The sequence below is a fragment of the Carassius auratus genome, chromosome 3 (genome assembly GCF_003368295.1).
Source record: "Carassius auratus strain Wakin chromosome 3, ASM336829v1, whole genome shotgun sequence".
NCBI classification, from domain to species: Eukaryota; Metazoa; Chordata; class Actinopteri; order Cypriniformes; family Cyprinidae; genus Carassius; species Carassius auratus.
In genome coordinates this window covers 21,302,025-21,324,562 of record NC_039245.1, presented here as the reverse complement: position 1 = coordinate 21,324,562, position 22,538 = coordinate 21,302,025, and the positions used below count along the sequence as shown (strand labels likewise).

At 36.9% G+C, this 22,538-nt stretch overlaps 1 protein-coding gene across 1 annotated transcript; it reads right to left on the bottom strand.

The window, feature by feature from the left end:
• Positions 1-601: 601 nt before the first annotated feature.
• Positions 602-21,315, bottom strand: LOC113050570 (exportin-6-like). Its single transcript, XM_026213664.1, has 25 exons — positions 20,827-21,315; positions 19,045-19,135; positions 16,939-17,051; positions 16,107-16,304; positions 15,864-16,023; positions 15,693-15,770; positions 14,455-14,929; positions 14,242-14,368; positions 12,177-12,286; positions 11,965-12,073; positions 11,791-11,883; positions 11,439-11,508; positions 8,749-8,908; positions 8,165-8,257; positions 7,919-8,066; positions 6,480-6,626; positions 6,231-6,402; positions 5,479-5,634; positions 5,235-5,349; positions 5,038-5,116; positions 4,860-4,952; positions 4,109-4,270; positions 3,377-3,475; positions 2,435-2,665; positions 602-1,359 (listed from the first exon to the last, which is right to left on the bottom strand). The coding sequence occupies exons 1-25, from the start codon at positions 20,827-20,829 to the stop codon at positions 1,258-1,260; spliced, it is 3,384 nt and encodes a 1,127-aa protein (XP_026069449.1). The 5' UTR covers positions 20,830-21,315; the 3' UTR covers positions 602-1,257.
• Between the last annotated feature and the right edge of the window lie 1,223 nt (positions 21,316-22,538).

Genomic DNA, 22,538 nt, shown 5'->3' with positions numbered 1-22,538 from the left:
TCCCCACACCTAAACCTAACCTTAACCATGAGTGATCCTTAAAATCAGAGGAAATGATAGATGAATGACACTGATATATAAGCACATAACAGTGACTGTAAGTGTAAACTTCACAAAATCTATAAACTTGTTCTTCAAATCTGATTGGTTAATCACAATGTTGTTCCAGGGTCAACAAAGATGTTGTCCCAGGAACATGTCTCACTTGGTAAAATCAGGTTCTGCCATACGTAATGCACACTTACTGCAGATGGATTATGTGTGAAAAAGGCGTTCGTCTTGTCGAGGTTTCCATTGGGAAGCTTCGTAAAAAAAAAAATAATCCCTGAAGCAAACCCAGCATCTTAGCTGCATCCATGTTAGCACGTCATGTTTGATGTGGTCATTTCACAGTAGCCATACACAAAGGTTTAAAGACTCGTTCTCGCCCCCTACAGATTCGGCTAGGTATACATCCGCACTAAAATATCAGAGTTCAAAGTCATAATAGCTTACCATCTTCAAACCCAACTTTGAGAATAGATTAACGGCCCACCACTAATAAATACTCAAAAAAAATACATATAAAACATACAAGTAACAAAATGCAAAAGACAAAAAATGCATTTCATTATAAAACTTTATTGAAGGATTGTTTGTCCTGGATCAGGATGGAATGATATGAAAAAGATGTAAGAGTTCGTCTCTGTGGAAATAAGGAGAGGGCAATAAAACCAGACAATTTAAGAGAAAGAAAAATACAGTGCTCCACGATGCACCAGTTCACTTTAAAACCATACAGAACTCCAGCAATGCTTCGCTCAACAGCAGCCCATACGCAGACCCTCAGGAAACGGTCTTGAGATGTGTTCGTTCAACTCCAAACCACTGCATTTCAATCGCGGTCTGTTCACTTCAACAAAATAAGAGCGCTTTCAGTTACACCCGTCCTTTTAAAACAACAAGCAATCGGGAAAGCACTGCTCCGATTCCAATGAACGCAGTGTGGATCCCGAACCGCAGTGCTTTTTGAACCACATCAGCTGATTCTGATGCTGTAGAACATCCGCTTTGGCCTCTTGATCATTGGCAAACATGTAAAATCTAGCTGAAATAACATAAAAGAAGCTGACGAACGAAGCCCTGCAGCTCTCAGGACACGCCGCCGCTGAGATCTCAGGCCGGCCCCTGATGAAAGGCAACACATGACCACTGATCAGTGATCCACGTCCTTCGGGACGGGCCGTGGTTTGGCTGTGCGGCAGGTGTGATGTGCGGCTATAACTTCAAGGTTCCCGGCGGAAGGCTTCCGTTGCACAGTCTGTAGAAGCGCAGGTCGTTCACGATACGATACACTCCCTGAGAAAATGATGGCAGGTCCTGCGAAGGGTGGAAGAGACACAAACGAGATGTGACTTGTGTTGAAACATGATAATGGTTCACAAACCACTGACATCATCCAAACTGGATATAGATTTAGAAACACATTATACACATAAAATAATTATATACCGGTAACACTTATTTTGCATATTATATATGTATATAATAAATAAATAATTCATTCAGTAAGAACACATTAAAAAGAAAAAAAGTGATGTTTAAGACGTGTAATTTATAAACTTAGAAATGTCTTAATCACTTTTTTCTTTATGTAAACATATTCGGTATATACAGTTTGTGTCTTTTAGTGTTGTCAGAAATAGATATTTCGACAAGTATCGATACTAAAATATCTGAACAGTACCAATACTAATTTCTCTATAAGTATTAATACACCGATACTAGCTGAGCGGTCACGTTCACTTCTCTTCAAAAGCCACGTTGACAAACACCTGTGTTTGACGTACCGTGAATTCTAAGGCGAACAACTCGCCGTCACTTTCTCTCACACGTGCAAAATGTGTGTGTGTGTGTGTGTGTGAGAGAATCTTAAATGCTAAATCGACGTGCTACATGCACGTGCTAAACGATATTCTTTGTTGCATTTTCCTTGTTTTCCTGTAAAAATAACCTTAGTAGACAATAATCAGACAACCTGATTAATATTCATGAATCCATTAGTGTTCTTATTGGTAGAATTCATATTATTATTATCATCATCATCATCATCTTATCAGTGTTATTGTTAGTTTTCAAGGTATCGTATCGAAGTTTGAAATTCTAGTATCATGACAAAACTAGTGTCTTTAATTTAGGCTGGTTTTAATGTAAAACAAGGTTTCCTAAAACAGACTTCATTTTTTTTGTTGCTAATTATAATCAAAACATTTTCTCGTTTAATTTTTGCATTAAAAATATTTATGGGGTAATCACCTGACATATTTATAGGCGTGATAACATTAAACGGAGTTAAAGACAGAGCTCTGTCAAAAAAAGACTATGTTCCAATGCTTCACATTTATAAAAACAACACAATATTCAGGTATTACTGGCACCAGTCATGTTCTCTCACCCTCTCTGGCCTGAAGTTTCGGGCAAGCGTTGTTCGCTGGTGTGGGTCGAGGCCTTCGCAGCCGTTGAGGAACTCTGGCAGGAAGGAGGAGTAAAACGCTTGGAAATCCACAGCTGCCATGTTGTAGAGCGCCAGCGTGATGTCGTCCTGGAGGAGGTCATGACTCTTGTGCAGGAGGACTTGCAGGAGAACATTTAAGAAGTGGAACAGCATGGTGTTCCGGAACAGCTTCTGCACAAGAACATGAAAACATCAAAATACATGAATCTGATTTAAAAACAGTACATACATCACAACTATAAAAAAAAAAAAAAAAAAAAAAAATTTACCTAAACATTTTATAATGTTTCAGTTTTAATTTATAATAATAAATATTACTACAATTTTACTTATATTAAATAACATTTTAATTTATATCAAATATAAATGACAAATGAATTCAATAATACAATTTTAATTAAAAACTTGTTTAATGTTTAATTCTTAATTTATCTTCAATATATATTTAATACGATTTCAATTTTATTTGTATTAAACGAGTTCAATTTGTATTTATTTTGAACAATACAAACTAAACATTACATATTAAATATGAATACAACTTAAATATTTGAAATAGTGTAGTTTTTAATTTATATTAAAAACAAATGTATTTTTTTATTTGTATGAATATATTTATACTAAATAAGTTAATTTTTTTGTTTATTAAATACGAATTTAATTTTTATTTATATTACATGTTAAATGTTTATAAATGAAAATATAATTTACATGTTCTATTTATATTAAATATACATTAATCATTAAATTTAAATGTTTTTAAATATAAATAAAATGAAAATATAACAAATATAATATTTTTAATTTAGAAATCTATTAAATTAATAATAATAATAATAATAATAATAATAATACTACATTTAAATAAAGAACATTTTTTACCCTGTGGTAGAGCTTGTGTTTGGTGTTCAAGACCTCCAAGTAACTCAAGTTTTGTTTGAAGATGTGAATGTCCGGTTGCAGAAAAGACTGACCAAATGCCTGCAAATCAGAGACACTGCACTCAGACACAAAAACAGTAATGAACAAAAGCCAGAAACGTTGAAAACTGGGCTGACTCCACACACACTAAAGCAGGGGTTTTCAGCCTGTGGTGCGCTAGCATCTGGAAATCCAGAGGCATAGCCTCCAGTAACATATTCATGAATACGAGCTAGCAAATCTTTAGCTATCCACTAGGGGTCAATCTGATTCGTCCCACTGCTAATCAGTCGACAGTCAAGAGTAGAGCTGGCTCGAGTATCAGTCACACTTACTGACACTGTAAGATGATCGACTGTTGGCCGTGTTGGGAATCCAGCCACTTATTGGCATGTTGCTATCAGCCATCACTCTGAATCAGGTAATATATTTATTATCAGGTCATAGATTTGTTTCATTATAACTACGCACACTATACCGGGGCAGTGACTGAAATTAGACAAACTTAGTTTGTTGGAAAAGGTTGAAAACCCCTTTACTTAAGTGCCACTGAAATTTCTGATTGATGAAATTCTTTATAGTGAATCAATCAAACTCTGAATCAGTGAATCAATGAATCAGATCAGTTAGGAAGGGAGAACCAGACCTGGTTAAGACATGTTTTTAGGGCTGTTATACATGTGCGGTTGATACCTGCATGGCAACGATGAACTGTGTCTGGTTCTCCATGAGTTCTTCAGATCCGGTTCTCTGAACGCTGCTCAGCACTGAGCTTTTGAAGAAGAACCTCCAGTTCTGATGAAGAATCTGGAAGAGCAGCTCAAACATCTCTGCTTTCACATCCGGACAGGAACGCTGTCGAACACAGAGGACAAGATCAGCAAAGAGCTTCCAGAAGAAGAAGAATGTTAATATAAGACGAATGTTAGAGACCTTTTAAGAGACCTTTAGATCGCCAACACCTTTTAAAATTTTAATTAAGCCATTTTTAATCTTTAAATAATGACAATATTCTGTACCAATCCTCATGTAATAATTACTGTAAGTGTTTCTATGTAGGTACTGTTTCTTCTAGACAACAATTAGCACGTGTCTTGTAGATGCAAATGTATTTATATTCGGTTTTCAACACTTTTTTTTTTTGTTTAAAGAAGTAATATTCAGATCTATTTTAACTAGCTTGTTTTAGTGTTTTAAATTAACATCACATTTACATCACAGGGTATCAGAAGTTCATTTTGAAAATGTATGAGCCATAAAGCTGAAAAAACATGAAACTTTCAGATTGTGTTAACAGGATCAAAAAAACTTCCATTTAAAAAAAGTGGTAGACTTATTTTATATGTCAGACTTCACAGGGTTACTAATATACATCACTTATTTACATATATGGTCATGATGGTCTAAGACTGAGGTTGGGTGTCTTTTAATTCATGCCTCATACCTCTGCCACTATCGGGTAAACCTGATCCAAACAAAGGCTGAGGATGCTGGGTAACAGAGGTTTGAAGGTCTGACCGGGTTCTTGAACCACCACCTGACAATGATCCAAAGACAAACCGTGAGCAGCATGTTTAATGAGCACAGGAAGCCTAACACAGAGTTGATTTTGTTCCTCGTACCTGCAGAATCTTGAGAAACTTCTGAACCACTTTGGAGCCAGAGCTGCCCTCCTGTAAGATGCTCACCGCCAGCTGATCTCTGAGGAACACGGTGAAGATTTAGCTATGTTACATAAGCCTGACATCAATAAGCACTTACGCATGACTGATTAGCACTCATACAGATCCAGACACATCTGATGAGATGTGAAGGTCACCTGGTGAACATGCCGAGGAAGGTCTGGATGATCTGCTCGGTGAAGGCCACGCCCATCTGCACACGCAGCGCTTGAAACAGCGTGAGAAAGAAGCTCAGCATCTCATCCGTCACATCTGAGAGAGGGAAAATGCACAAGACAAGATGTCAGTCCACTGAAACTGAGCCAATACGATTCCAGCACAAGGCAGTGAAGACGACGTTGTCATGAACGCTGCTGAGAGTTCAGGTGATGATTTAGTTACCTGGCTGCTGGATGAAGTGTGGGAAGAGCGCGAGCGTGACCTGGACTGACTCCTGCAGGCTGTTGTAACAGATCTGACGGGATTTGGTGGCCTCTCCTGATATACTGTCCACCAGATCCTTCAACACGCACAGAGTCTGCTGGATCACCACTTTACCTGACGGACACAAGAGGAGTTCAATTAGAACATTTTTTATTAATAGTTTAAGTTTAACTGATAAAAAAAAGTAAATAAAGTGAGTGTTTTTAAAGTAATATTTTCTGCTCACCAAGTATTTAACTTGATGAAAAATACAGTAAAAAGTTATATTGAAAAATATGATTACAATTTAAAATAAGTGCTTTGAATTTTCAAATATTTTAAAATGTTATTTCTGTGATCAAAGCTGAATTTTGACCATCACTCCAGTCTTCAGAGCCGCATGATCCTTCGGAAATCACTCTAATGATGATTTGCTGCTCAAAAAAAACCTTTTCTTTTTTTATTAAAACAGTTGTGGTGTTTAATATTTTTTCGAAAACTGATTTTTTTTTCAGGACTCTTCGATATATCATAAGTTCTAAAGAACAGCATTTATCTGAAATCTAAATCTTTTGTATGATTAGAAATTTTAATCAATTTAAGGCATCCTTGCTGAATTGACGTTTTCCTGTATTTATTTATATATATATCTCTTACTGACCGCAAGGGTATATAATCATCTTTATTTCCACTAATAAATACATCAGCTATTAATCATGTGTTGCTCTTACTGTTGTGATGATGGCTGGGTGGGCGGGGCAGGAGGCGGTACTGATGCGTGAGGCTACTGAGAAGCCGCGCGTGATTGGCTGAGCGGTTGGGCCACTGCTGCTCCGCCTCTGGCAGGCTGGGCCACGGCAGCAGCAGCATGTTAGACAGAGCTCGACACACGAGGACTTGAGCCTGGGACAGAAGCAACCAGCATTACATCACAAACAAACACAGACGGAGCCACACTGTCCTGTCCTTCAAACACACACCTCCTGAGGTAATCTGTGGTTATGATTCTCTGTGATCAGGTTGAAAATATTCTGCACGGCTGGCAGCGACATCAGAAACACGGGCCGCACGGTGGTGGCCATGGACACCTGGAGATGGCACGCCGATAACAGCAGTTTCTCTGGGACCTAAGCACACAGAGATCAGGCAGATTAGTGTTTCTCCAGTCAAAGAAAGAGGAAACACTGGTTAAACAGAGTTAACCTAAACATCTAGTGAAACTGTAAACCTTAACACACAAGTAATGTTTTAGTTTCAAGACAACCCAACTAAATATACAGTAATGGACATTGGTACTAAAAAATTTAATGTGAAGACTTCATGAGTGAATTAATCTACTTTATGGTGTTTATATTTTAATAAGTTGTAGGTGGTTTTAAAAGCACATATTTGTACTCCCTCATGTCTTTGAGAGCTGCTTGTATGAGCAAACAGACATTTCAAAATAAGAGTCTCCGTGTATTTCAGGTTGTTTAAAATCAAAAGTCCCACATAAAATGCATTTTTTTTTCCTGGACATTTTTTCTTGTATTTCAGTTCAAAAACGGCAATATTAGTATAGTGTCACATGATCCTGCAGAAATCATTCTGATATGATGAGCAGAGATAAAGCACAGCCAAAGCATAACCATTTAAAAATAAGTGTCTCAGTGTATTTTAGGATTGTTCAGAATTAAAAGTCCTGCATTATGCATGGGGAAACTTGTGCAATGGATGCAGTGTCTGCATTGAATAAATCTGTTGAAATAATCTCCTGTACAATAAAACCAAGTTACATGTACAAAATGCAATGGTATTGCACAATTAAGATATAAGGTAATGATTCAAATTACAGCACCTTCATCAAATTAATAAAAACACAGATGAGCATACTTTATTCATCATTTAGTAAAAATAGAGTTTAAAAAAACTTAACAAAAAGGTATATCACCTTCTTGTTGCATTCGTTTTGGCACAATAATGTTTACTGCCTTTGAAATTATGTTTACTGCTATAGGCAAAATCCAATATTGATTGACCTATAATTATATATATGTACAGGAGTGTGCAGATGTGGATGAGCGACCAAAATAAAAAAATGGTTGACATGGCTGAAAGCTGTTAATGCACAATAACAGTTTTAGATTGACTAACTGTAACTCTGCATTAGATTTTCATTCAAACTGAATGCATAAATATGACTGTTTTATACATAAAACTGTGTCATTCACTGATGCCCTTCACTTGCTAAAATCAACAGGTCATATACTTACTTTCCAGAAGCCTGCCAAAATAAAAGCTTGCTGATTTGAGGTTTGAAAATGTATATAAAAATCTCAATGTACATGTTGAACAAAACATGTTTTGAGTATTTTAAACTTGTAATTGCCATCTCCTACTTTAAATGAGCACTGAAGATCATTCATAAAGATCAAATCACCTTGGCACTGATGAGAGGGGTCGTGGCAGCCATACTCGACGTGATGAGATCCATAAATTGTGTTTGATCTTGTTGTCGCTGCACCTCCCCGCAAAACTGAGCCAGCCAATGAGAATACGCCTGCAGAGCAGCCAATGACTGCGCATGCCTGCAGAACAGATGTTTATTAAGCATGATTATAAAGCAATCCACCATAATGTTAACTGATGGCAAATAGCACCTTAAAGTGTGTTTATGACTACTTACACGTCTATAAGATCTGGCTTAAGCACTGAAGGAACAGCCATTTCTACATCATACAGGCAGATCTGAGAACCGTAACACGACACTTCCACCAATCTGAGAGGACAAACAATATCACCATCAAATATTTCAGTCAGTTGAAAAAGGGGCATTAAAAAGTCTTTCATATTTTAAATGGTATTACAAAAGTCTTAGTTCCTTCTTTAAGCAGATTTAAATTTGGAAACAGAAAAACAGGAATCACAATATGGCCAAATGTGATTATTCAACTATTTAAATTCAATTCCATTCAACTTTATTCCACTTTGGAACATTCATTCACGGATTTGCTTTACGCCACTGTCTTTACACCCAGACGAAACTTACTGGAGAAGTGTGAAATTATATACCTCTGTAAATAAATACTGTTTTAATTCACATCTCTCCGAAATATCTGTGACCAGTTCATATCAGCAAAACGATATATCGGTCGTGCTCTAATTTGAAGTGTAAATCAAGGCATAAAACATGAGCAAATGCAGAGGACATCAAGTACACCCATAAGGAGGGAGTGTTGTTAAATGAGGAATTGTGAATCAGGAACTGACCTCTGCACGATTGCGAGAGCGTCGTTGAAGCGAGTGGTGAAGACGTCCCCAGTGAAGAACTCGGCCAAGCGTCCCACGGCCTGCAGAAGAGAGCTCAGGTCTCGAAGAGCGCAGTGCAGCTTTCTGCAGTCGGCCTCCGCTGTGATGTTCAGCCTGCGGCCTGTTCACACACACACACACACAGAGAGAGGTGTGAAACCACTCAACAACAGCTGACAGCAGCTCACTAGCACATGAGAACACCACCACTAATGACCATCGGAGCGATCATTACAAGACCAGACACTACTGCAACACTACTCACTCAACTTGTACAGACCGATTACGCTTTCAAGCAATCAATAGAAAGTACATAACTTCTCGTTAATACTGTTATTTAGCAAGGGTGCACTAAATTGATCAAAACTAACAGTAAAAAGAACTTTTTTTCAAATAAATGCTGTTCTTTTGAACTTTGTTCGTCATAGAAAAATTATATCTATCTATCTATCTATCGAGCAGCAAAGCTGGTTTCCACAGAAAAACCCATTAAGCAAACTTTTTTTACATTTATGTTAAGATGAAATGTTGAAACAAAAATTTTCTTTAGCATCAAATCAGCATTTTAGACTGATTGACTGGAGTAATGATGCTGAAAATTCAGCTTTGCATGACAGGAATAAATGGCATTTCAAAATATTTTTAAATAGAAAACAACTATTTTGAAATCGCAACAATATTTCAAAAGATCACTGTTTTTGTTGTATTTTAAAGAAGTAAAAAAAAAAAAAAAAAACTGGCTGAGTGACAAGGAAATAAAGTTGTCAGATGTCACATTTCCTGCAAATTCCCCTTAATGCTTTGCTGCATTAAGACATACAAGTGTAACATTTGGATACAGAGTAAAAATGACAACATCTGCATGGAAATTTTCGATGAGCTTTGCACAATGAATTCTGGGATTGCCTTATTCTAATGTTTCGAGATGCACCTGTAGATATCATGGAAAAGTTGTTTAGTTTTTGTAATTTAATTTCAAATGCAAACATTCTTATATTCTAGATTCATTGCACACAAACTGAAATATTTCCAGATTAATATTTTTTGGTTTTAATTTCTGATTGTTATGACTTACAAAATTAGTAATTTTCCTAAGCAGTATCTAAAATAAATTGAATATTCCATTTTGAGCTCGATTAATTTGATTAATTTTGAGTATAAATCCTGGGTACCTCCTGAGCTAGTTTAGAACATGCAACCGCAATTATGGGAAAGAATGCTGACTTGACAGTTGTTCAGAAGACAATCATCAACACCTTCAACATGGAGGGTAAGCCACAGAAGGTCAATGCTGAACGGGCTGGCTGTTCACAGAGTGCTGTATCAAAATATATTCATAGAAAGTTGACTGGAAGGAAGAAGTGTGGTAGGAAAAGGTGGACAAGCACCAGGGATGACCACAGCCTTGGGGAGATTGTCAATAAAAGCCAATTCAAGAACTTAGGAGAGCTTCACAAGGAGTGGACTGAAGCCAAAGGCAGCGGATCAAGAGTCACCACACTCAGACGTCTTCAGGAAAAGAGCAACAGCTGTCACATTCCTAGAGACAAACCACCCCTGAACCAAAAAATAAATAAATAAATAAATAAAAAGCATTTCACCTGGGGTAAGGAGAAAAAGAACTGGACTGTTGTTCAGTGGCAAAAGTACTCTTTTCAGATGAAAGTAAATTTAGCATTTCATTTGGAAATCAAGGTCTGGAGTCTGGAGGAAGACTGGAGAGGCACAGAATCCACACTACTTGAAGTCCAGTGTGAAGTTTCTGAAGTCAGAGATGATTTGGGTGCAGTGACATCTGCTGGTGTTGGTCCATTGTGTTTTATCAAGTCCAAAGTCAATGCAGTCATCTACCAGGAGATTTTTGAGCACTTTATGTTTCCATCTGCTGACAAGCTTTATGGAGATGCTGGTTTCATTTTGTAGCAGGACTTTAGCACCTGCCCACAGTGCCAAAACCACTTCCAAGTAGTTTGATGACCATGATATTACTGTGCTTGATTGGCCAGCCAACTCACCTGACCTGAACCTCACAGAGAATCTATGGGGTATTGTGAGGAGGAAGATAAGTAACAACTGACAAACAATACAGAGGAGCTGAAGGACACCATCAAAGCAACCTGGGCTTCAATAACACCTCTGAAAACACCTTGGCTGATCGCCTCCACACCATGCCGCACTGAAACAGTAATTCATACAAAAGGAGCCCCGACCAAGTATTGAGTGGAAAATTAAACCTGCTTTGAAGATCTTGAACATTTCTGTTTTGTAAATCTTTTTGTGATTGATCTTTGAGAAAATATTCACATTTTATTGAGGTAATTAATGTTTTATTTTCCAAAGCTGTAATTCATTAGAATCAGAATTAAAACAAACAACTCTTGAAATATTTCAGTTTGTGTGCAATTAATCTACAGTAAGAAAGATAGCTTTTTTTATTATTATTAAATTACAAAAAATAAGTGATATTAAATTTTTTGGGAGATGCACCTTTATTACACACATATGCAAACCTGCTTTCAAATCCGGCCAAAATTGATAATTGAACAGTATTTGGATACCTAAAAGCATTATCTGGTTGTGCCGCTCTACAGGTTTTGGATTCAAAACTGCGATCTATAAAACTCAGATTACTGTAATGAAGAGAAACTCACTTGCTCCTGATCTCACAATAAACTGCTGCAGCCCAAGATAAATGTCCAGATCCTCCTGGAGCACCGGAAACTAAAGACACAAACATGCATCTAAATAAACAACTTGAATTTTCATTTAAATTTATATAAAATATATAATACAATTTAAAATCACAATGTATAAAGTTCTATAGAACTGACAGCTCTAAAACTCCTACTCATGTGGATTACATAAATCCTTCATTATTGCTTCTGGGTTTTTAAATGAGATTTGTTTCCATATTAAACATCTATTAGACTTGCCAATGAAGAGTCGGTTGTTTTCAGTACAAAGGAAACGAGGACACACACGCTCACCCACACATACACCTACCAGAACAGAAAAGGTCTGGGACGGCAGCAGCTCCATCACCCTGGCAACCACCTCCAAACTCTGACGCAGGTACCGCTGCCATTCCGTCTGTTGCTATGGAAACCAGAGGGAGGGAAAGTTCCAAAAATTCTGCAGAACAAAACTGATGCTGTGGTGTGTTTAATCGATCCTTACATCATCGTCAAGGGTCTCGTCATCGAGTTCTTCTAGCTGACTCTGGTTTAACCTGAACTGGATCCTGTTAAGAACTTCCCGCAGCAGCAGAACTAGAGCATCTTTATACCTGGACACACACACACACACACACACACACACAGATTAATGCAATGTTTCTACTACAACCTAATCTCAATTCCTGGGCTGACAAAAAGTCCACAGACACACACCTGTTAACAACACTGTCACTGTCAGCCAATCGGCTTCTGATCTTGTTGGTCAGGTAGTCCAGGAATATACTACAGATGTCCAGACAGGCCAGATAACCCTCTTGACTCGGCTACAACAAATCAAACACACGTTTTAGTGAAGAGGTGCACAAAGATTAAGAATTTTAGAGATGAATCACCCTCTACTTTAACGGGTAAAATGTTTCCTGTGGTGCACTTTTCACATCAAAAACTGTCATAACTTAGACATAAAAGCCCATTATGTATCATCAATTTGCCCTCGAGTTGAACTCTGTATGTTTAAAGGGGACGGTCTCCTTTGAGACTTCCACTGCACTGTTCAGAAAGCATCGTTGCATATGAACTACGACACTTAATATAATAGCTGCTGAGATTAATTATTCATGAAAAGTGCTGATTATAGCATTATTTTTGGTGAGTGTGCAGGACTCTCACGGTCACTTGTGCTGAACTGAAGTGACTGACAGCTCCACTCATTATAAACTGAGTGATCTGTGCTTGCTTTTACATTTAAATAGCAGATGATTTTCATGCTAAAAGGGACACAGTGAATTTAAGATGCTGATGATTTTGCAAAAAAACTACTAATTAAAAATGAGTCCTTACATAAAATAAAATAAATTCACTGATCACATAGACCTTAAAATGAACATGCTTACTGACATGCTGACAGTATCTTTCTGTGAAGGTTTGTTTACAAATCTGATCTGATAGTGACTGGTTTAGCAAAGAATCTGCCGATAAACACACAATACAGACAAACAAAATGTAAAAAAATATATATATTTGGACTAAAAGAAGTTTTGAGTTCTGAAATTTGCATTATGATTTCATAGTACAATGAACTCATACAGTTCTGTACACATATTTACATGGCCTTTTCAAAAAAATTAGGAAGAAGAATTGCGTAATTATTATTATTTTTTACTTTTGCAGACCAGTGTTATTTTTTATTATCATTGAGAAACTATTATAGATGTTCCCTTCTTACACTTACTATATATATATATATATATATATATATATATATATATATATATATATATATATACTCTATATTTTTCATTTTAGTTAAAGTTACAGCAATGTTTTTTCTTTTTATGTTTTTATCTTAAGTGTTTATTTTACTTTATATGTACTGTATATATTTAGAGTTTTTTTATTAAATAATTTGGTTTTGGTTCATTCTTTTAGTGCAGCAGTTTAAATTAAATTAAAATGAGAAGTGTTGATTTGGCATCTGGCTGAAATAAAGTGTTTAAAGGGATAGTTCACTCAAAAATGAAAGTTCTGTCATTAATTACTTACCCGTATGTCGTTCCAAACCAATAAGACCTTTGTTCATCTTCAGAACACAAATTGAGATATTTTTGATGAAATCCGAGAGCTTTCTGACCCTGCACAGACAGCAACGCAACTGAAATGTTTTATGGCCCAGAAACGCAGTAAGGACATCGTTAAAATAGTCCATGTGACATCATGAGGGTGAGTAATTAATGACTATTTTCTTTTTTTGGTGAACTATCCCTTGAGGTTTTTTTTAATTTGATCAAAAGTAGCTTTTTTTTATGGTTTTAGTTATAGACAGTAAAAAAAAAAAAAAAAAATTGTAATAAAAAAAAAAAACGATTTTCATGATCCCTCTTATTTTGCTATTATTACCATCTAGAATTGTATGCAAGAGGAATGTAAACTTGTGAGCACCACTGTATGTCAAAAGATCAGTGAAAATTTGACTTCCCAATTCATGACACCAATAGCAGTCAATATAGCGCTTATCTTGTGGTTGAATACTGACAAATCTACTGAGAAGAGTCAAAAGAAAGCACCTTCAAGCCCAGTCACTTTCAGCAAACATTAAACTATGACCAGGAAAACATCCCTAAAAATACAGCAGGTGTTTTCACAGGTGAAAGCATCAAAAATGAGAAGAAAAGGGAAGGCTTGATTAAAAAAAAGTTCAGAAAAAGGAAATATCATTAGTCATTAACATGGTAAGTTAAGAGTCTGTGCTTCCTGGAACATTAAATGAAGGTGTTTTTACCTGGTTAAAGGTGTACTTGAAGAGCAAAGCTAGAAACTCCACTAGAGGAAACTGGGCGTTAGATTCGATCCTCCGCAGATGAACACTGACAAACAGCCGGAGGAAATCTGTGAACTTTTCCACATAGCTGAGAGGGACAGACAGGCAGAAAAAGGGTTAAAAGCAGCAGTATCAATGAGTTAGAAGTTCAAAGCACGTGCATCCATTTCTTACCTTTCGTCTAATTCTTGCAGTCTGCTTTTGATAGTGTGTGTGTTGGTGTGCGAGTGTGTGAGTCTTTGCAGCAGATAGAAAGTCTGTTGAAACATGCGGAGCAGAAACTCCTCAAAGTCCACAGGGACACAGTTTTTGCACATTAACTCATTAATACAGTTCATGGCCATGACGCCCAGTTTGGCACGTTCGGCGTGGCCCACCATCTGACCAGTCCTGCCGTGTCCCCCGCCGCCATTGGCCATGAGGCTTCCGGGGGCGGAGTCTCCATTAGATGTGGGCAGAGGTTTCGTTTTGATTGGATGCTGGCATCCGAAGCGAGCGAAATGAAAGATCGAAGCGAGGAGGGCTGGAGTGATAGAAGAGGAGAGAGGGATCCAGCTGAAGAGATGAGCCAAGCACTCCAGCGCTAGCAGACACAGAGCTCCACTTTCAGCTTCCAGAACTAACGGTGTACTGTCGCCCGCCAAAACACCTGCAGAACATAACAGACAGCAATTAATATAACAATCACTTACTGATAGGTTTCAAGTTTCAACTACCGATTATTGTATGACTATATCGATTATTTTGTGATTATCAGTATTGGTTGATAACTGAGATTTTGCTAATCTCTTTTGATTATCAGAAGTGTAAGATCCTGGATTGTGTATATAAATACATAGAAATGTTATTCATCTCTATACATACTATAATAACACTTAATAAAATAAGAAATAAATGAATAATTAAAATTATATTAATAATATTCTTTTATATTATTACTATTATTATTATGTATTACATATGCATGTAAAAAAAATATATGCATTAAAATGATATGAATTAAATGATAGCTTGCTTTAGAATAATTTTTATTTTATGTTGTATACAAAAAAGCCAAATTTGTGGTTTCATTTATAATTATAATTATTAACATTAATACTACAATACACAAAAGTAGCATAATTTTAATAATTATAATATTTTTAGATTTTTTTTTTTACACAATTATAATTGAAAAAAAATTGCTCAGGCTACAGGATTATAAATTTCAAAAACAAAATACAACAATGTTACGCAGTAAAATAAAATAAAAATAAAAGCACAGTTTTTTTTTCCACAGTTCAAATAGTTACTACTATATAGTGACGTCACTGTCACCTATTCCCTTATTATTTCCCACTAGTTGGTTTCACTGATGTAGACCTTGTCTTTCAAAATGAACCAGTGTCAAAAGGGTGAAAGCAGAAGCTCACCTGACTCTCTAGATGTGGGGGATGGAGGGGGAGTGGTGGCTGTAACACTGTGTTTGTCCCATACTGTCTCCAGAATACCTACCAAGAAAAGTCGTTAAAAAAACCTGCAAGTCCAAACACATTTTCCAGTGCTTATGTGTACTCTGAAGTAACGAGCTACTGGCATCTCACCAGTCAGAAGGTTCAGCACGGTGGGGATCTGATCCAGCAGGAGCTTCTTCAGCTCCTCTTTACGAGCGACGCTCAAGTCTTCTCTGGGACAGACCAGCTCTTCTGAGGTCATCTTGAGTAGAACCAAACCCAGCGGCGCTAGAGACGGCGACTGCACTAACTACAACACAAAAACACAATGATGCAGTCAGATCACTTTAAATGATTTAATAACATACATACAGAATAAAGAATAAGACGTACCTGTAAGGTGTTGCTAAAGAAGTCATGGTAGAACATCGGCCAGTCCTGGCGTCCAATGTCCACGATGACTTTGCACAGCTTGTTTCTGATGAAGAAAGGCAGCAGTGCATGCTGGGAAAGCAGAAGCTTGGGCAAACAGCTACGAAGTTCTGCTTTGTCTTCACTGGCCACACCAACCCACATCTTGTTCACAAGATTCTGCACAGAAGGGTCGACACATTTACTGTAATATCTCATATCTCAAACACAGTTGGGGATGCCTGTGCGCAAATATTTGTATCTATTTTAGGGTGATTCACATAAACACCTCCAAGTCAGGTTTCACACTAAAAATCAGCAAAAACAAATATTGTACTTTGCATAAAGTGAATTCTATTTTTGTTTAGGGGTGCTCTGATCACGATCGGCCGATCGTTAATGCGCATCTCGTCAGTAAAGCCGGTTTTCTAATCAGCGGTTAATTCCCTCAGCTGTTACTTCAGAGAGCCGTTGTTAATAGAGAAGATGCGCAAATCACGTTAATTTTCAGCGTTTTTTGGCGCATCTTCTCTATTAACAACGGCTCTCTGAAGTAACAGCTGCTCTATGTGAAATCATGCACATGATTGAATTAACCGCTGATTAGAAAACCGGCTTTACTGACGAGATGCGCATTAACGATCGGCCGATCGTGATCGGAGCACCCCTATTTTTGTTCCAATTAACGTGTGTGTGGTGATATTATTTGACCACTTCCCCTTAAAATTTGTTGGCAGCGTGTAATGCACATAGTTTGATCAGTTTTCATGAAATTACATTTACAGAAAATAATCAACTGAAGGGTTCATTTTACCTCAAACACAGTAAGACTGTACATCATGACATATTCATTTCTGCTGTTGGAGAGGAAGTAGAGGCAGTGCCTCCACGAGCCAGGCTGAGCCGCAAAACTGTTCAGCAGCTCTTCTGCAAGACACAACACGACAAAAGAGTGATAAAAACACATTTGGGGAGAAAAACATCCATGTTAAACATCAGAAAGAAACAAACCGAACACTGGAAGTCATTAAAATGTTTAGCTGTGTGGCTCAAACACTGAAACTTTGATAAACACGAGCAACACAAGATCACTTCAACAAAGATGCAACTTCTGTAAAGTATAAACGAAGGCTGTTCCCACGACTGAGAGCTCTTCGCTCCTAATTTCAGGACAGGCCAACATTGGTTTGTACACAAAGTTTTGCATATTTGCATAAAAAAGAAAACATTGGTTTGTTGCACACCTACATAAATTAGCATTTCAAAGTTCAAATGCACTATGTTTGTTAACAAGAGCTACTTTACAATAAATGTATAGCTCCACAGCAATCACATGCATTAATTTTGACACTCTGGATCCAAGTATCTGTTATTTTTAAATCAATCTGCATGCATACTATCTTTTCTAGGAACTGAACTCTTGACGATGACTCCATTAGAAAGGGAAGATTTTTGTTATGGCATTATTTTAAAACACAGATCAACTCTCGTGACAAATAGGAAGTGAAAAACTGAAGTGCAGCTGATAGTTTTTAACATATGTTTTTGTCTGAAAGCATGGTGTGAAACAGAGTGAAGGAGGCTGTACGAGCGAGGACACGATGAGTTCAGCTGACTTCCACTTAAAACAGATACTGTTAAATCTCATTCATGCTTCATATTTGCTTCGTGAATTCATGTACATTTTAAATCATTTTTTATTGCATTATGGACCAAATTTTAGTGGAGTAAAGTTTAAAGTAGAAATTACATAATTTAATTTTGAGTGAACTGTTATTTTAAGAGAAAACCAATTACATTTTTGTATTGAAGTAAAATAATAACATGGGTTTTAAAAAACGGAATATTCCTGGTATGATAAGTGACTTGTTCTGGGTTTGATGCACAAGCCATGCATTTCCTGATAAATGATTACAGATAAATTTACTTCCTCCAAACACATCACTACGGAGAAGAGTACACTGATCACACATTACTAAATGTTTAAACCCAGGATTTAGAATCAAACTTGGAGCCAAATGCTCTCAAACTAAAAGGATTTTATGAAACTCAAGAGACACACAGCTTAAATGTCATGAATGTGTTCTCCACCCACGAAACATAACCATTATTAGACGCATACCTCACCTTAAAGGGGTCGCACGATCATTTATTTTTATTAGAGGTTCTCTTATAAGTTTTAGAAGCACTGATGCATCATAATTTCGTTTTTAATTACCATTTTCCATTGCATTTAGCAGATGCTTTTATCCAAAGTGACTTACAATAGAAAAACATGAGCAATTAATCACAGAACCAACAATAATATTTTCCAATCTGTCTCCAATCCTTAATTAAACAGGCCATTTTTGTGCTGCTGTGCCTTTAAGACTTTTGTAAACACCAGGGCTTCTGCAGGTTTTATGAAAGTAAATGTAAGAGTTTTTAAGACCTATTCGATATTTTTATTAAAAACATTGACAAAGATTTACTTTTTTGCTATTCGCTATATAAAACAAACGCTGTTGAAATGTGCCACTCTAACAGTGATCAGTTGTCTTGTTTAAAATAAATACCAGACACTCGTTTCTAACACTGGGCTTCTTGAGAAGGATCTGCAGAGCTGTAGGTGTTACACACAGACCAGCTTTAACAAACATAACTGCATTTTACACTTACTCAACAGCACACACACTATTTCTATTAGCACACTGCTCCTGACAATTTGCTAAATACTGAATAGGCATCACCGAAGTGAACATAGGGTGATCTTGTGCATCAGGAAATGTCTTGAAAGAAGAGAAAAACGAATGTCTCATGATATGAGACAGATGTAACAAATGACAGCCTTTTTTTTTTTAGATTATAAATGTACAAAAGGATGACTCTGCAAATCAGGGCATGATAACTGTCTGAACGTGAGTGTCAGGCGTATGCTCACCAATCTCTCTCTTGCGGTCATTGGTGGTGCAGCTGTGGAAAAACTCAGTCATGAGACTCTCCAGGGCCCGTAAGGAGCCCTCCTCTGACGCCTGCAGCACAGAGAGACACAGATGAGGGAGGGAGGAGTAAGAGGAGATATGACAAGATATGACATTTCAATCTGAGCTTTTAATGCAGGCATGCAGTGCATCAAACACAAAAATGTACTGCATCTACTGAATACAAATCCAGCATATATACTCAAAAATGTCGATATGCTGTACATTAAATCCTATGTTCTCACATTTGATTTAAGGTTTAGCAAGCTCCCAGCAAGCTTTATTCTTTATCTGCTGTTGTTTTCGTCACTGTTATGTATTTGGTTTGGGAAGATGTTGATAGCTCTTCATTTATAAGAGAAATTTTAAAGGTTTGTCATGATTAAATCCCCCTCATGTTCTTTATGTTAAGGATGCACAACTAATCTAATTTCTAATCGTCATTACAATCACAGATGGCATGATAATGAAATCGTTCAAAGTGACAATTAATCTTTCAATTTCCACTTACGTTATTCTGAATTATTTATACAAGTTATATTAAGTTTTTTTTCCCCATTGTTTCAGTTTAAGTTTTAATATAACATAATACGATGCATATATTTACTTTTGTTTTGTTTTTCTTTAAAGAAGAAACTAATCCATGCATAGTTGAAATTTGAGGCTTAATACTATAGAAAAATCCATAAAAGTTTTTTCAGGAAGACTATTTCCAGCTTGTTTATTTTAATATAAAAAAATATGGCATGCAGTTGCTCCAAACAATGTTATAAACATCATTCAGTGTAAATTGTGATAATCATAATTAATAAGCCCAATAATTTTGAGGGAATGCAACCCTAGTTTATATATATATATTTTTTCTTCCATATATTAACCATAATTGCAGTTGTCAAAGTCATTCTTCTGTGGGACACAGGTGACAAAGCTGAAAAAAAAAAAAGATATATAGGTATTTAATAATCCTTAAAGTGTAATGCTATGTGTAATGCATCATATTGCTTTTTGCTTATTCTTAAATTTTTATTCATTTTTTTTATTTATCAATGCTTAACAACTATGTATAATGCATCATGTTGCCTTCTGACAGTTCCCTTATTTTTAGTCCACGCTTGTCCTCAAAACACACACAAAAAGGTGAGTGTGTTCACAGAAAATATTGATAAAAGTGGAAGACGAATACGGGAAGTGGGCTGCTGCTGCTGCTGCTGCTGATGATGATACTGAGGGCTCTGAATTCTTCGTATGAGTCATGACACGTTGTGTGTGACGTCACAGAAGCTAAAGAATGCCTTTGATTTCCTCACACCGTTCAGAATGTCCTGAACTCAAGAGGACACCGTTACATACACGCAGAAGAAGCTCGTCTCTGCTTGGTTTGTGTGAATGATTACTGCCTGATTTCACAGAATACACTTCAATTTGACTTGCTTTCATATATGACAGATCTATAACTGCTATCTGTCAGCCCTAAGACATCATAGTACAGTAATACACACCCAAACCTAAGTGTTTTGACGTGCTTAAAAAAAAAAAGAAGTCAATTTATTAATTAAAACAATGCTTCTAGCACAATGTAATATTGTCATTTATAGGCCAACAGAGGAAAAAAAAGTATTGCAACCTCCAGACACTGCTGCACATACAGAAACTTAATATATTTGCAATTGCGTAGGGGGAAAACAATTATCAAATAGACTGAGAGCGTGTTATATAAATTATATGCATTGATTCTAACTCACCATGCCCGGGCTCTGAGCTTCTATGCGGCTATAATATGAGATGAATCCGTTTCTGCTCGCTCATGCTTCCTCTGGGGCCTTTGTATTTCACCTTTTGGTAGCGCTGAAACCCCGCATCACTGTCCCGCAGCCGCCCGGTGGACCCCGGGGTCGGGCTCCGAGACACTTGTTATTACTGTTGCTCTAACACGAGCCTAAAGCGAACGAGACTGGAACTGACGCTGCCCGGATACACCGCGACAAACCGCGTAAAACTACTGCGAAACGCAGAGAAGAGCAACAAAACAGCGGTCGCAGAAATATGTCGGGACTCTATTCTTTACGTGTCGGTCGGCGGTTGCGCTGTGCGGGACTCGGTGCTTTAATTTAAGCCCCCAGAAGACTGACAGAGCCACTCCTTGGGTCGCGGGGATCGCTCTTTCCGTGCAGGCCTCTCGTATCTTCCTCTCCTCTGCCCATTAAACTACCGGAAGTGACATCTTCCTCATTGAAGTAGAAATGAGAGCGGGCAGAAAGGCTAACAGGGTAAAGGAACGGTTACTTTAGTGGGCGGGACTTAAAGAGGAGAAGCTGCCTCTGATTGGTCCGGTAACAAGGCGATTATTATTATTTTTTTAGTATTTTTTTTAAGTGAGCTTTTCAAACAATACATTACGCAATTGTTTATTTTATTAGGAAATTTTATGTACAAGAAGAGGTGGTCTCTTTGCAAACCTAATTTCCTAAAAACAACAACAAAAAACTGTTGTAAAATGTGTATAACTTTTTTTTTGTCTTGCAGCGAATATTGTTTATATTGTCACGATTGTAATGCTTTTTGTAAAAACATAAAATATGTATAATATACAAGTTTCAGTACATTTTCGTATTTATATGTTCGATTTGCATTTATTTATTTATAGCAACATTATACATACATACATATATATATATATATATATATATATATATATGTGTGTGTGTGTGTGTGTGTGTGATTTTTTAAAATAAATTTGCACATACTAAAACAAATTAAAGAGTTTTTTTTTAAGTTTCAGTACACATTTTTGGTTTCGCTTTATTCGTCACGTGTTACTTTTCTCAGCGCTAGTCAGAATGTACCAGTCACCGTCGTTTGTGATTACTAATCAGGCATGAACTTTTCATCATTGTATAAACGATTCAGATGGAGAATTTCCATTAGTATGTCAGGGATGTATATTTGATATATTTATACTTAAATGATTATAGTTATATTGTACACATATCTACAATAAGATAGAAGACGTTCTGAGTTATCAATGCTACTCAATAGAGGAATTGGTATTGTGAGCCGTCAAGCGCCCCTTGAGGAAAAACATTACAAGCTCTACACTGAACCGTAATTAGGAACTAGTTACTAGTTGTTTTTGCCACCCAAAGTAATCTACCCATTAAACTACCGGAAGTGAAACCTTAATCTCGGGCCGGATGAAACCGGCCGCAACAAGACACATGTCGAATACTACAGTGTGCACTTTGTGTGCAGGGATTGCCTCATTATTACACACATGCATCCGCCAAACCAGGGCTTCTCAGTCTTTTAGATGCCACGGACCCCCAAATGTGATTTCCCTTTTGTGAGGGAACCACATCAAGACAAATATATAACGTTACTTGTATGTATAAATACCGCATTCACAATTTACATATAGTCATTTACCAGAAGCTTTTATCCAAAGCGACTCACAAAC